The sequence below is a fragment of the Phyllostomus hastatus genome, unplaced genomic scaffold, assembly GCF_019186645.2.
Source record: "Phyllostomus hastatus isolate PE091 unplaced genomic scaffold, TTU_PhHast_1.1 phas_contig_210, whole genome shotgun sequence".
Classification (NCBI taxonomy): domain Eukaryota; kingdom Metazoa; phylum Chordata; class Mammalia; order Chiroptera; family Phyllostomidae; genus Phyllostomus; species Phyllostomus hastatus.
The window spans coordinates 12,349,607-12,365,606 of NW_025333737.1; the positions used below are offsets into that span (position 1 = coordinate 12,349,607).

The window sequence follows — 16,000 nt, forward strand, 5'->3', positions numbered from 1 at the left end:
AGTGGAAGGCAGAAGACTTTTCAAATACCTGATGACTTAAACTGGGAAATAAGGCACTGGGGAATGGGGCCTGCTGTGTACACAAATACCTGCAGCAAGCACAAACAGATCCCTAATTTATAGAAAATATACAGCAAAATGTGAGAAATTAACAAACTAAAGCTAGAGCAGAGCTATCTCTACCCACTTTAACACATGCACAGTGCACTTCCCAGAAGTCCTGAAGCTGCCATCCGTCCCCAGGACATATGGCAGACCAACAAGTGTGCTTGGGAAGGCACTTGTTTCTTTCAGTAAAATATTTTGAACACAGACTAACTGATACAGTACCAGTATGAGTTCATTCAAGATCTATATAATAGAATACCTCAAAAGAAAAAATAATTAGTTTATTTTGAATATATGTTGTAATTTGAACTATTGGCAAAGGGCTCCTAAGTGAAAGCACTATATGACTAGACAAGAAACATTCATAATGAGTATTTTTATTACATTATTCTTGGCCCTGCTAACTTATATAGAAAATGTTTTTCTTAATTAAGTGAAATGCTCTTTCAAGAATAACACAACCACTACTGATTTTGTTTACATCAAAAATAAGTTTATACTATAACTGTTATGTTATCTGAAATTTCAGGAAAGAAATGATTCAATGGCATAAATCCAAAATTTTAAAAGTTCAATTTCTCAAAATTATCCTACTGCTCTTTCTGTACTAATTTTGCTTAAAATCTATTGGCAATGACAAACATATTCAGAACATTAATTAAATTCAAGATTTAGTCAAAAGTAAGTTTTCCTAATGAAAACTATTTTATAAGCCATTAGACTTCTAGAATAACATATACCAAAACATAAATAGTAGCTATTTTTAGTCTAAAATTTTAAGTTCCTTTATTTTCTTTATTCGCACCTTTCTGTATCATCCATTATTTTTATAATTAAATGTTACTTTGAAGCATCAACCTTTATATTTTCAATAACTTTTTTTATGTAGCTTACCTTTTTTTCCCAATCATTATTCAGAAACTCTGCACTTTGTTCACATATCTTTTTCAGCTCTGCAATCTGGTTTTCTTTAGTCTCTCTGATAACTTGACAATCACGTATAAGGGTCTGAACTGTCAAAAATGATAAAAACATAGTTAAACCAATTCTAGCTACCACATGAGAGTTCAACAATACGTAGTGCACCACTAAGATAATTCTACTTTTCACAAAGTCTTCTCAATTCTGTCTTATAAAATACCTTATTCCTTCCTCTCTTTTCCCCATTCCCACTACCACCGTCTTGGTTGAATCCCTCATACTCACTCCCTAGACAATTTCAACAGTGCGCCGGCCTCAGTGTCATTCCCCTCCATGGACCCTCAGTTGCTCTTAAAAAGGTGTTTCTACTGTGCAAATCCAGTAATGTTACTCCTGGACTTAAAAAAATTCTGCAGTTCCCCTCAATCGAAAGGTAAAAGCCAAAAACCTCATACCTTATTGCCTAAATACAATCATTTATCCACCTGGAATGAATGACCTTCCCTCCCTTGTTGAAACACTCCTACTCACTAGTCTCAATTCAAGTATCACCTTCTTTGTGAACCTTCGCCAACCACAGTCCTCATCTTGCAGGGGCAGGAAGAAACTTCTCTATGCCCAAGAACCTCATACATTTCCCCATTAAACCACCTATTACATTATGTGTTATAATGGTTTACTTGCCTATTTCCTGAGGAGAAAGATATTTCAGCGTTTCATATACAGAACCTAACGGCGCCATGCAAGGCAAGTGTTCACAAAGAGGTGTGCGGAGTAAAGGAACCCATCACTCCACTCCACTTAAAGTGGCTCCTAGCCGCTTTAAAGTCGTTGCCAAGGTTTATGTTACTAAAGCAAAATATTCTTTAAATTATATAAAATATTTCCCTTATAAATCACTTTTTAATATTTCTTTTAAATAAAATCTTTTTAAATGATTTAAACTGTCAGTGATTCAAGCAAAAATTTGTTTAATATGTTCGTGTAAAATAAGTTCAGCTGTACATTTGCTTAAATGTAGTACTTCCTTAGCTCACTGAATATGTTCTTACTCACTTACTTTAAGATAGCAAAATTTAATTCTGTAACTATATGTGGTGACGGATGTAACTGGATTTACTGCGGTGATCATTTCATAGCATATACGAGTATACTGTACAATCACTGTGTTATACATCTGAAACCAATATAATGTCTGTCAACTATTCCTCAAAAATAGCAAAATTTTCATAAACATTTACATAGAAATGTATTTCACTCTTACATCTCAACTTCATAACAAATAAGGGGAGAAAGGAGAGTCCAAGTTAACCTAATATATATATTCATTACATATATATAACATTTATATATGTTATAGCATATATAACATTTTATTTTACAATTTAAACCTCTGGCATATTTAAATTGCCTGGTTTAAATAAAGGTAAGAAAGAAAAGCCTAGGAATAAATTTAAAAATTTTGTAGCCATTAATATTTGGAGAAGGAACCTGAGCAAACTTCTAACCACCATTTAAGGCTGGGAATAAACCTAAAAATACCTATTGCATTAGGTAACTATATGTAATTGCCATCCTAAATTTCAAGGCATTACCATTCTGTCAAACACACTCAGGCTTGGTGACTGGTGACAGAGCCAGTAAGTTCCACATGGAAACCCTTAAGTGAAACCTTGTCTCCCCTTTTTTCTTACTCATCACCTATATTCTTATCATTCACCAAATCCTTCAAAATCTCTTCTTTGGTTCTATTCTCAGTACTCCCACTTCCATCATTCAGACATTCTGGGCCCTTACCATCTTAAAAGCAAAAGCACAGGAGAACAGGAGCACAAACGCTCTGAGTTGGACAGAACTTCGTGCATTATTTACTCCACCCTCACCGTGATAATGAGTAAGCCCAGGCCCAGAGACTTCCTGATGTCATACGGCAGACACTGAAGAGCAGTCCTGCGGTTGGAGCCCGTTTTCTTATAAGTGGGATGCTCTGTCTCTCTCATTCTTTTCGACCTTTGACTATTGGAACAGACTGGGAGCTGGCCTCACCATGGTGGCATGCTCACCATTATGGGGCTACTTCTGCTGAAACTTGAGGTCCTAAAAACCACCTCTCAAAAATCTTCTCTGCCTCCCAGCATCTACAGGATAAACTTAAAACTTCTAAATCTGAAATTCAAGGTCGTGCTTAAGTCATGCCAAATCACTTGTCTTATCTTTTTCAATCTATCTCTTGATGTATAGGACATCCACTCCAGCTAAATGGTTTTGCAGCATCCTTCCCAAAACTTGCCAGCATCAGCATTTCTACTATACTACCTGAAATTTTTAAAGCTCTTTTCTCCAAAAATGTTTTCAACGGTCTCTCTAATGGCTGCCTGTTGCATTTAGATGTTTTGACCTATCATCATAGTCAATTTAACACTTGATCACATGCTTTCTTCTATTTCATAATGAAAGTATAAAAGGGGAATACTTTTTAAATGTTCTGTCAGTCACGATACTAGCATATACTATCAGGCATAAGTAGATTGTTAATATAATGAATCTCATTAGGCCATGAGGAATAATTTCCCTAGATTTCTTTGTGAAAGCCAGTAAATTCTAATTCTATGACTTACCTATGGCAGCCCACTAAGGACACAAAGAGTTAAGAAGAGGAACTAACAGACAGATTCTTCCAGTTCCTTAACCAAACTGACCATGACTGCCAACACACACACATGTACACACACACTCACAGTGTCTCCCCACGCACATGGAAGCTCACGTAAACACACCTACTGATGGAAACCTACATAAACATGGCCGTCTCATACTGTGAAAGGTCAGAAGTAAAATTTCACTTTATATAACCACTAAAATAAAATGACAATATTATTACAAGATTTATGTACCAATACAACATCACCTTTCTTTTCAAGTTTTGTAATAGTCTCCTCCATTTCATTTTGTTTCTTTTTGTACAAAGTTTTCAATTCTTCTATTTCACTATTCTTTCTTTCTAAAATCTGCAAATGAATTGAAAATGTTTTAGAATGCTATGTTGTTTGACATACAGAACACATAATTTTTTAAATGAGCTCAATATTTCTTGCAAGCCTATCTCAGCTAATCTCATAAAAGATATAAAAATTATATTTTAGTGCATTGAGAAAATAGTAAATATGTTAGAATAAATGATTACTGAGATATGCTATCTGCTTTGAATTTTCATGTATCAATCTTTAAGGAGACTATAAATAATAAATTAGGTGATTCTCTAACATATAACTCAGAGATAAAACTGTCATAAAGTAGCAGGGAGAAGCCATCAGAACTTGACACATTGGGATAGTACAATTCACCTCCCCACCACATTGGAATAGAACATCTTCAGATGCGCATATCTCTGAATCTTCCCACTAGTGACCTATCATTTTCATGCACAATAACAAGAATTCTCAGATACATGGGAAGATGAGAAGTAAAAAGCTTCTTTTATATCTAGCTCTGCTATTGTGAATCAGAAAAATCATCTCAAAATATGTCAAAATTGCATGAATATTTTACATCATGAATTTATATAGTGTCAGAAGTTTTAAAATTAATCATTTAAAGGACCCTTGGACAAAGCCAAAGGGGGGTAGGACTGAGGGTGGGTGGGGTGGGGGAGAGTAGTGGGGGAAAATGGAGACAATTGTACTTGAACAACAATAAAAAAAATTAATCATGATTATTACATACAGGGTGGGCAAAAGTAGGTTTTCAGTTGTGAGTGACATTCTTTTGATTTAGTATATCTATTGTAATAATCATAACTTGCCTTCTTCCATCTGAACAACTGTAAACCTGCTTTTGACAATCCCTGTGCTTCTAAAAACAAAATACACTCAAAAGAAAAACCAACAGAGAAATAACCAAAATGCAGGAAAGTTAGCAATCAGGAATAAATGTGTGCTAACCAACTGGGGAAAAAAAAAACTGAGGCAGGAGTATAAATATCCATTTTTTTTATGGTTGGGGTATATCTCCTATATACCCAAAGTCAGCTAAGTAGAAAAAGGGTATTTACCAATGTCTAACCAATTTTTTCTTAGTGATTTTATTACCAGCATTTTACTTTACCTTTCATTGTGTTAGTCCCACCTGTAAGAATGGTTGGTAAATACAAAAGGACCTAGTTGATCCTAACATCCACAAAGAAGCTTAGAAGGAAAAGAATGTAGGCAAATAATAAAACACTCTGAATTTTGCTCCTCCCCAACTCCTGACACTTAGGAAATGCCATACAAGCAAAACACTGGGGAATATACTTTCCACATATGGTATAAGGTCAAGGATTGCATTTGTATTTTACCTGGCATTTCAAACTAGCTACATTGCTTTCCTTTTTCACACAGCATTTATTTAAAAAGAAAAGTTCTGGGAAAGGATTTTACTATTAAGAGCTTCTCTTAGAATAGATCTTTGTAACAGACACACCAAGAAGCCTATTTCAAGCTCAATTACCATAATTTTTCCAAATATATTTGATATTCCTTTAATTTATACATCAATAGATTCTATTTCATTTCAACAGTAATTATATTACTGAATCTCTAATATATTTATGATAGAGAACTGTTTTATCTAAACAATTTAAACTAAGGTAAAAATTCCATTAAGACCAGAAAGTAGTATTTGTCTTTAAAATTTGAATGGGAAAGAGGAGAGGAAAAAGGATTAAGTATTTTCTCTTTCTAATTTTCAATCAGTGGTTTTCTTCTTGTTGCTGTGAAAGATGAGTCAAATATTCTCCTGACTAAATATCAATACACGTATATTTTACTTTGACGAAAGCTCAGATATGTGATGCTGTGGCCTCCACTCCCTGCCTCCATTTCTGCCACTTGTTTTTGTGAGCAGAATCATAAGCGTGCCTTTCTGAAACAGTAAATGATAAGTTTCTATTTGGAGATATATATCACTATTTTTTTAATCATTACTAAAATACAGTTTCAATTCAAACTCCATGTAGGATAACCATACATTGATGACTTTTGTTGTGCCCAGTAAGAAGGAAAGTTAATTCCATTTAGAAACACAGACTGAAACGCTGGAAGGCACAAAGGCACAAGCGCCGACGAGGTGATGAACGAAGGGGCCTGCGCTGTCGGAGCTAGTAGGCGCTATCATGCCAAACGAAACAGTTCATTTCAAAAAGGGGAATTTTAATTGCCAGAAAATGGGAAAAAATATTAGGCCAAACAAGCTTTAGTATTTACAGATGAATTAAAAGGTAAGGTAAACTGGAAGAATTTACGTAAACACATGTTTAGGAAATAAAGTGTAAAGATCAACTTTTGCTGCAATATTAACTTAGCAAATTACATTTATGATAGACTATCATAAGTATGTAAATAAGTAGATGAACAGATGGATGGATGGATGGATGGATGGATGGACGAACGGATGGACAGATAGGTTGACAGACCAACAAGTGGAAGGATGGATGGGTGGGTGGATGGATGGATAGATGAGTGATCACAAGACCTTGAATGTTTCACACATTCAACATTAATAAAAGATTGCATGGTACACACCCTACCTTCTGAACATCAGCATCGTGTTTCTGTTGAAGTTTAAGCTTCTCTTCATGACATTTAGCTTCTATCATTTTGGTTTTCATGTCCAACTTTAAGGAAAATATTTTAAAGGTATTAATTTTTTTTCCTCTGGCAAAAATATACAATCAAATTAAAATAATTCCCTATATGAAAGAGAGTATCATTTTCCGCTTTTACCCTATAGCCTAAAGTCTAGAAATCACACATATTTAACAATATGTTGGTTACATTCCTTGATTTCTTGTAAGCTAATTAAAAATCTTGCAAACAAGTTTCACTTGATAGGTAAAACTGACACTGCTAAATACAGATTCATTGATTTTCCTCACCCCACTCCCCAAAAAAGTCATTTTAAAGTGTTCTTTTGCTAAATCCATTATTTTGGTATTTATTATTTTCTATTTGAAGGCTCTATTCAATGTTTTTACTTTTTGCTTTTCTTAGATCTATGTGCTCCTTGAAAAATACCTTCGCTGTGTGATAGTTTGAGAATGAACACTCACAAATGTGGCAGATTACTGATAAATGCGCACCCCCCTCCGAGAATGCAGACCCTGACTCCCTCCCTCCAGGCAGTGCCGTCCTCTCCTCTCAAGCACTCACTAATTCCTGCCCTCCTCACACCAGTGCCTAATCCGCCAGTGTTTGGGGGAAAGTAAGCAAAAATAAAGCCAACACTTGTTGATAATAGTAAGTGTATCACAGAAGCAAAAGAACAGTAGCAACAGGGTTTAAGAACAACAGGAAATTGGTTACCTCAAATATAAAGTATCTGACCACCTGATTCCTTACTACTGAAAAGAACAAGTACATTGGAATCTGACAGACCTCATTTCCAACTCAGGTTCTCATCCCACTAGGTATTATTGACTGCTGTGATTTTGGGCAAGTCGCCATTGTGAGATTCTATTTTCTCTTCTGCTAATTAAGGATAATTATCCTTATGAACTGTAAAACATATTTAATGATAACATTTAAGTAACTATACTCAATGTAATGTTTGGCAGAAAGTAGGTATACAGAAAAATATTACTCTACAACCTTCCGAAAAATTTTATCTTAAAATATTAGAAATGTACTATTAAAACATTTTCTTGAAAATTTTAAAAATATACTTTATATTTTTTAATTACTGTTTCAAACAAACAATGAATTTGAACTCAAGGTAAACATGTATGATCAAATGAAATTTGATTTCACACCAAAATGAAATTTTAAAACTTTACACATAAAAATTAACATAACACAGATTCATGATTTCCACCCTGCATTAACTGTTTACTACAGCCCTAACAAATGTACTTTTTTCATTTTATTGTACCAGTATTTTACAAGTGAGTTTTTAAATCAGTTCATACCATTTGTGGAAAACATTGGTTAGAGAATTTCTCAATTTTTCATAATGTTATTTTTAAATGTTATTGTATTTATTTGCATTACCATGTACCCCTCGTCCCCCACAACCACCACACTGCAGTCCACATCTGGGAGTCCTTTTTCCTTTTTGCTCTTCCCTCCACCTTCTAAACCCCTCCCCCCTACACCTCTCCCCCTTAGCTGTCATCCTGCTCTCTATCTAGGAGTCTCATGATTTTTAAATGAGTGGTGAAGAGGGAGGCAGTCATCCATTTAATATTCAAAAGAAAAAAATTGAATGTTTCCATCCTCTTCTAAATTACATGACGCTTCCTCCTCATTTTAGCAGGAGGCGAGCTGGGTGACCCAAGTCCATTCAAAGATCCATAACAGGAGCTTCTGGGGGAGTACTGAAAGGAATCAAATGCAAAAAGTAATAGGACAAAACTGGAAGATACAGAGCCTTTACCACCATATCTTTCCACAATACCTTCAAAAGAATCGGTCATACCCTCGGCTTCCCAGGGTCAGCCCTAAATACCATAGAACAGTGCTGCTACAGCTCGGCCCACCACCTCCCACCGGCTGCACCTCAGTCTTGGTAGGCCAGATTAGGGATCAACACTGGACACATACTTAAGTAATTCTTGGCTAAAGAGTAATCATTCAGAATCTCTCTCTCAAGAATCTGAATGAATATAGCAAGTTAGCTTCTTTTCGGAACAAACCTAAGCTCTAAAACAGGGGTGTCCAACATTTTGGCATCTCTGGGCCACACTGGAAGAAGAGTTGTCTTGGGCCACACATTAAATACACAAACACTAACGAAAACTGATGAGCAAACAAAAGGTCTGTGCAAAATTTGTGTGATATCCACCACCACAGATAAGCAAAAAGTCCTCACATTATAACCCTAATTCTGCAGCAGCCCTTTCGATAATCTTTTAAAATCATTGAGCAGGTCCCAAGTTTGTGATCACAAATATAGAAAATGTACATATCTAAGTAATACAACCAAGTAATGTTTTCAGTAAATTTACGATTGTGTGTTGGGCAGCATTCACAGCCATCCTGGGCCGAATGAGGCCTGTGGGCCCCAGGTTTGACACCCCCACAAAGGACCAGCAACAAAGAGAAAGCATGTGTAAATTGTGTTTAACATTTGATACTGAATTTAGCAGAAAACAAAATATAGCATAATAAACGTTAATGAGTTTGTAAGGGGAAAAATGTATTAAAGTTATTTGGATGGGTCTCACCTACATATTTTAAAATACCAAGAAACTCCACCATTTAATCTTATTTGCAAAGGCTTACTATCGGTCAACTATCTCTATCATAGCAAAAGAAACAAAATGTACAAAAAAAACCAGCGAGTTATTTTGATATAGAAAATAACTACAAACTAAGTTTTGGATACGGTATAAAATGCAGCCACTGTAATCTCACTGAACTTTTTGCTTGCCCTTATTTATTGTAACCACACAGCAATCAAACTGTAAGGTCAATCACTCCACCCAAAGGAAAAAGGACTCATGGACAACACTGTGGTGACTGCTGGAGGAGGGAGGTATACGAGGACTAACAGGTCAAAAGAAATACAATAAAAATTAAATTTTAAAAATAAAAATGAATTAAAAAATAAATTGCAAGGTCAAAAACATTAGTGCTGCCTGGTGCTTTCCGAAGCATCACCAGCAGCAGGGCTGAGCGACGTATTCGCTGAGTCACGCCCTCTTTCACATCACAGCGATCGTCACAGCAAACTGACGGCGGAGAGGTTCATAGAATAAAAATCACTTTACTCACTCAGATACCTAGTCATTACAGTCATTTTTTAAGAGAATTCTGTTAGTTACTAGTCAAAGGAAATTATTGTATGTTAGTAATTAAGATTCTTCCTGATTAGTATCTCCAGTGTATCCTATTCTCAAAAAGTTAATTTGTAATATTTCATACTGCCAATTGTTATTCATCATGTTTATTTATAAACACAACACAAAAAACAAGGTGTCTATCTCTCTTACTTTATCCCTGGGGCTGAGAGATGTGTGGAATTTTCTAAACAATAATTTCTAATCTCCTAGAATTCATCACATTAAAGGAAGAAGTGATATTTACCATACACAGTGTATGCTAGTATCTTTTTTCTAATTTTGAAATTTTGTCATATTATATACAAATTTATATGAAACACAAATATGACTAGATTATGTAGAATTTTTACTTTTTCTGTTTGACTTCTCCGAACTTGTTGGTGCTTGCTCCCTTTTCACTGACATCTCTCCCTCTCTTCCCCGTTTCTCCCCACGTCAACACCTGCACAGTACATTCCATCACAACCACCCAGTACAACACTTCCATGTCTTCTGTCGTGCTCTCAGAATCACACGCCAGTGTGAGCAAGAATGCACACAGAAATGCAGGGAGGGTTTGTGGCACACTGCTGGTGTCCCTGGATATCTACTTCCTTCTTCTTTCTTTGGGGCCCAATGACCACCCCCAATATGGGCAGCGCACATGGCTGTATCACTCGAGGCTGCATGACCATATGACTAGGTAAGGACAAGGGGATGATAGGATAGAAATGCTAATTCAGGCAACTGTGACTAGACATTTTTAAAAATAAAATGGCTTTCTCTCCATGTGTCTGCCTTTCTGAAGGACAGCACTTTAAACATAAGGTACCAGAGAGCAACCGACACCTCAGACCTACAGACTGAAGCCATATGCTAAGGATGGTAGAACTTCCCCACTAGCCTGGGTCCCCAGTGACATCAGCGAGCATTCCCTGCACACCCTGGATTGTTATATGAGAGCTAAATAAACTCTCTTCTTCAAACCACTATACCCTTAGCAATTCATAATTTTTTCATTATGAATGTTTCACATGCAAAAAAAATATTTCTGCATTTTGCTTTTCTCTCTAAACACTACCTCATGGAACTCTCTAAAAAAATACCTGATATAGTTTTATTCATTCTTTTTGATTGCTTTGAATTATTTCTTAATGAGGAGAAACAAAATTTGCTCAATCATTCCTTGTAATGAATATTCACTCTATTTTCAGTGCTTTTCCACTACAAATAAAGCCACAAAAATATTGTCATACATACATTCCACACACTAGGCTTTGATTTCTACAGGATGAATTCTCAGAAGACGTGCAAACAGGTCAGTGCTGGATATACCTATTACAGGTAGACTCACATGTCTGCCAGAAGAGCAGGAATCTCATTACTACTCTACTCTGCATTTCCCTGAACACTACTGTGTCGTAGCTCCTTTTCAGATGTCTTTGGGCCGTATGAACGTGTCTGTTTGTTTTTGTGAAATGCCCTTTCGCAATGTGATCAATGCTTTGTCTGTCGATCAGTAAGAGGTCCTGGTAAGCCATACACATTAACACACAGTTTGCCCCTACTATTACCCCCAATCTATTATTTTTCTATTGACTTTGTTTATTATATATTGTACCACACAAAATCTTTTATTGTACTTGCTGAAATATTTCTACCATTTTCTTTATAGGTTCTGGATTTGGACAGCTTTGAGGGTTAGAAATGTCTTCCAAATACTAATTTTTTTGCAAGATTGTGTTGCTTTGAAACTTTTTGATCAGGCATTTGTACATAAGTTTTTAGTACATCCAGAATTCATGTTTGCTTTTGCTGTTATAGGATGAACACCCAGTTTTATTTTCTCCTGGTAAATGAAAGGTTATACCAGCATCATTTATTAAATGTCTTTTCTTAATGTATTGATAATAACCTTTGTTATTAATTTTTTTCCTGGATTTATTTCTTGTAATGTCTTTTTGGTTTTGGTGTCAGGGTGCCCATCATAAAATGAGTCAAGAAGCAATTCCCTTCTCTATTATCTCAAAGAATCTGCATAATATTGGAATTACTTCTTCCTTAAATGTTCCCTTACATAAATACACAGTTGTAAAGGAAAGGAATATTTTAGTACCCTTTTCAAATAATTGTAGATATTCTGCTTACATAAACCAACACTCACCAGTGCTAGATTTTCAAAGCTGTTTGCATTGTGGAATTGGAAACTTTTCATACTTTGTCACAGTGAGTTCTGTTGGTGTATCTTCAACTTGGAATGGATCTTTTACCTATGCATGATTTTATACCACTGTGCATTACTCATTTGTAAAATATCAGTTCAATGAGTTATGTGGATTTCCAAACACTAAAAATTTCATTGTACAATATCAAAACTTCACATTGGTTAATATCACTGACAATCTCATCAGAAAAGTCTTAGTATTAGAAAGCTCTCAAGTTTACAGTGATTGATACAAGCTTTCCAAAATTCTAATTTGAATTAAAAGGTCAAATTTTATCATTAGCAACAAACATTATCAGTTGTTTTACATTTTGTTCATTTTAAAGAAAACGTCTGCCCAATATCCAAGTCTGAACAACCGTAGTTTGCCAGTCAAGCATCCTTTCAAGCAAACATGGTAATCCACAGCCACTGCAGTTCGTGCCTGAATGAGCCACACAAGTGTTCTTGCTCCGGCAGCCACTGCCCTTCAACAGGCAGCTTAAGTTCTTTATGCACACAGCTCCAGCTCTTCACTCAGATAGCAAACAGATGCATATTTGAGGTGCAACATTTAATTTATAGCTTTGCTGCTTACTTCACCAAGGACAGGCTGAAGTAAAATTGGTCATTTCTTCCCTGTGAGCACGTGGCAGTGGAGAATATACTGACAATCGGGATGATTCAGTGCCACTGCCTTGATTCAGGTCAAGATACAGTTTTACTCAGCAGTGTGTTTGCAACGTGAATGCAAATGTAAATACAGTAGAGAAAATAAATGACATTCAAATGTTATTATGAAAACAACTTGATCTCACAGACTTCATGAAAGAATCTGGGGCACTGTGGGGTTCATGGGCCATACTCTGAGAGCCACTACCCTGGAATATTCTTGCATTTGTGTGTCAGCATACACGTATAAGATTGTAGGATTATTGTTTGCAAAAGCCAACAATTAGAATAGATTCCTTCCTCAAAAAATGTCAAGAAATTGCCCTGGCTGGCGTAGCTCAGTGGATTGAGCACGGGCTGCGAACCGAAGCATCGCAGGTTCGATTCCCAGTCAGGGCACATGCCTGGGTTGCAGGCCACGGCCCCCAGCAACCACACATTGATGTTTCTCTCTCTCTCGCTCTCTCTCTCTCTCTCTTTCTCCTTCCCTTCCCTCTCTAAAAATAAATAAAATCTTAAAAAAAAGGTCAAGAAATTACGGCAGATTCATTTAATACAGAGCAATGTACATGAACCTACTATAATGATTTGGCATATCAAGGATGAATATCACCAACATAATATTAGAAGCAGGACACAAAAGAAAGTATAAAGTTTAGTTATATGAAGTTCAAAATCTACAAAAATAAATATAGTTTCATTTCTAAAGATGCAGGAATTGGTGGTAAAATCAACTTTAAGAACAAAGGAGGGAAATCACCAGAGACATCAGGATGGTAGTCACGTCTAGGGAAGGTTAAAGGGAGTTAGGATTGGGAGGGCCAGACAGCAAGCTTCTGAGATGTAGGCAATGATCTAATTCTTGCCTGGGTGTTATTTAAAATGGTATTACTCTGTATAATTATGTCTTACATTATGTGAGACTGGGTGTATGTGAATGCTGTATTGATAAGAAATGTTTTAAAATATCCATTCTTTCATTTATTATGTCAATGACTATAGATTTCATTATCTTGGATTTATTTAAATTCTACATTTACATAGCAGATTCACAAAGGGAAAGAAGGCTTAATTGGCATTACATTTAAGAAAGAAGCAACATCCCTTTTTAGCCAATAGGTGGGAACATTCAACATGGGTGCAGGTGAGGTTCAAAGGAAATTTTCTATTTTTTTTTCACAGAAGAGCAATTTCTACCATCTGCTCTCTGAAAACTGTTGATTGCTCTGAAAATTGATCTCCCCTCATTGTGTTGTCTCTTCTTTCATTTTTAGTGACAACAATTTTCCAAATGTCTTCATCCACGTCAGAAATCTTTTTAAAGATACAAAAAAACAAAACAAAACAAAACAAACCACTGTTTGATGATGCTCACTGTCACACAATTCTGTGATGTGGATATCACAGGAAATGTGTTAGCAATTACGAAGGCAAACAAGTCCAAGCATGTTTGTGAATGACAGGCAACAGTTAAAACAAAGGATCACTGTCACTGAACACGTGTTTTCTCACAATGCCCAAAATAAACTAAAAATTTAAAGAACATCTTAAAACATTTTATAGGTGTACTTTTAGCACCAAAATAAAACTAGTACTATTCCTTAACTCTAAAAAAAAATTGCAAATATTACTCATTTACATCTCTGTATTTTCCATACAACTATAAATTTAAAATGGAAGTTATGTTTTACAAAATTTGATTTCTAAAGGTTAATTAAGTTTTTTGAGATTCTAAATTTTCAACATAATTAGGTCTTTTATTAACTGCTTCATGATACAGATAAACTCTGTAATCTGTATAAAATTGAATTCTCACTCAGTACTCTCCATACTTCCTGCATTCTTTAAGTGTTTCAAACTTCAAATTTTTTATTTAATTTTTAATTTTTATTTTATAACATTAAAAATTGACTAATCTAGATTACCATCACTACTCACAACAAAAACCTCTGAAATGAATCTGAAATTTAAATATAAAAAGAAGATTTTAAGAGAGAAAAATTAGTTCATTTTTTCATAATTTTAGAATAAGAAAGGCTTTTCTAAGTGTGATACAAAAACTAGAAGCTATAGAGAAAAGATTAGTAGATCAAACTATTTAAAAGAAAACTTGTATGTATTGGAAAAATCAGAAATAAATGAAAAGACATAGAGAGAAAAATATTTACCACACATAAAACAAAGACTAAAATTCCTTAACATATAAATTGCCCTTAGAAATCACAATGAAGACAAACAATTCAATGAAAATATGGAAAATATAAGAAAAGACAGCTCACAAAGTGAAATTAAAAAGACTGGAAACTGACAAAAATATAATCATTTTTGTTTATTATAAAAGAAATGTAAATATCAAAACAAAGTACTATTTTCTCTCAGATAATCAAACACGTTCATGATCACTGTTGCTGATGAAATGGGATAACAGTCTCACACACTATTGATGTAAATGCAAATATATAACCTTGTTTAATAGCTTTAATGAGATACACATAATTCACATACTGACATTCACCCGTTTAAACATACAATTCAATGGTTTTTAAAAATCAAAGAATTACACAATCATCACACAACCTAAGTTTTGAACATTTTCACACACCGAAAAGGAACCCTCATACCCACTCCCCACCACTTCCCATTCTCTTCCACGCCTGCGGTCCTTGGCAATCTACGCGTGACTGAGTAATTCCATGTCCCAGAATTTGTCATGTAAGAAGAGTCATACAATACACAAAGAAAGACATACACAAGGATACTATTGAAACACTTTGTTATAGCAAAGTACGCTACAGAACCTGTATCCTTCAAAAGGAAAGCATATTAATAAAATGTGTGTATCAATAAAATGAAATACAAAACAACTATTTAAAATAGTGAACCCATATTTCAGACATAGGAAAATCAAAAGAACATATATTTAAGTTAGAAGAGCAAAATCCAACAGTATATGAAGTATGATTTATGATCACATTTGTACTTTTAAAAATGAGATATTCCTAAAAAAATTTTAAAGAGACTACACATTCCATTTTTAGCAATGGTTATCTCTGAAGAATAAAGATTAGGTGTTGATAAAGTGAAGGTTAAATATTTAATTTAATATTCAACATTTCAATTTAAAATAAAGGTAATTCGCTTGAAACAATGCTATGCATTATCTTTAAAACAGCACCCAGCAACAACGAAAGCATTTTCAGAGAACACGCACAAGACACATCAGGGCGGTCTCACACAGACACGCAAGGTTCCACTGAATTCCAAAATGGAAAAGCGTTCATCCTCGTGCCCAAAAGTAA

General features: G+C 35.0%; 1 protein-coding gene across 1 annotated transcript in view; it reads right to left on the reverse strand.

Annotated features, from left to right (window-relative positions):
- CEP112 (centrosomal protein 112) overlaps nt 1-16,000 on the reverse strand; it is a 327,830-nt gene that overhangs the window by 263,049 nt on the left and 48,781 nt on the right. Inside the window, exons 9-11 of the mRNA XM_045836669.1 lie at nt 6,596-6,682; nt 3,938-4,037; nt 1,003-1,121 (exon numbers count right to left, since the gene is read on the reverse strand). Coding sequence (XP_045692625.1) covers nt 1,003-1,121; nt 3,938-4,037; nt 6,596-6,682 — 306 coding nt within the window. The remainder of the gene's footprint in view (nt 1-1,002; nt 1,122-3,937; nt 4,038-6,595; nt 6,683-16,000) is intronic.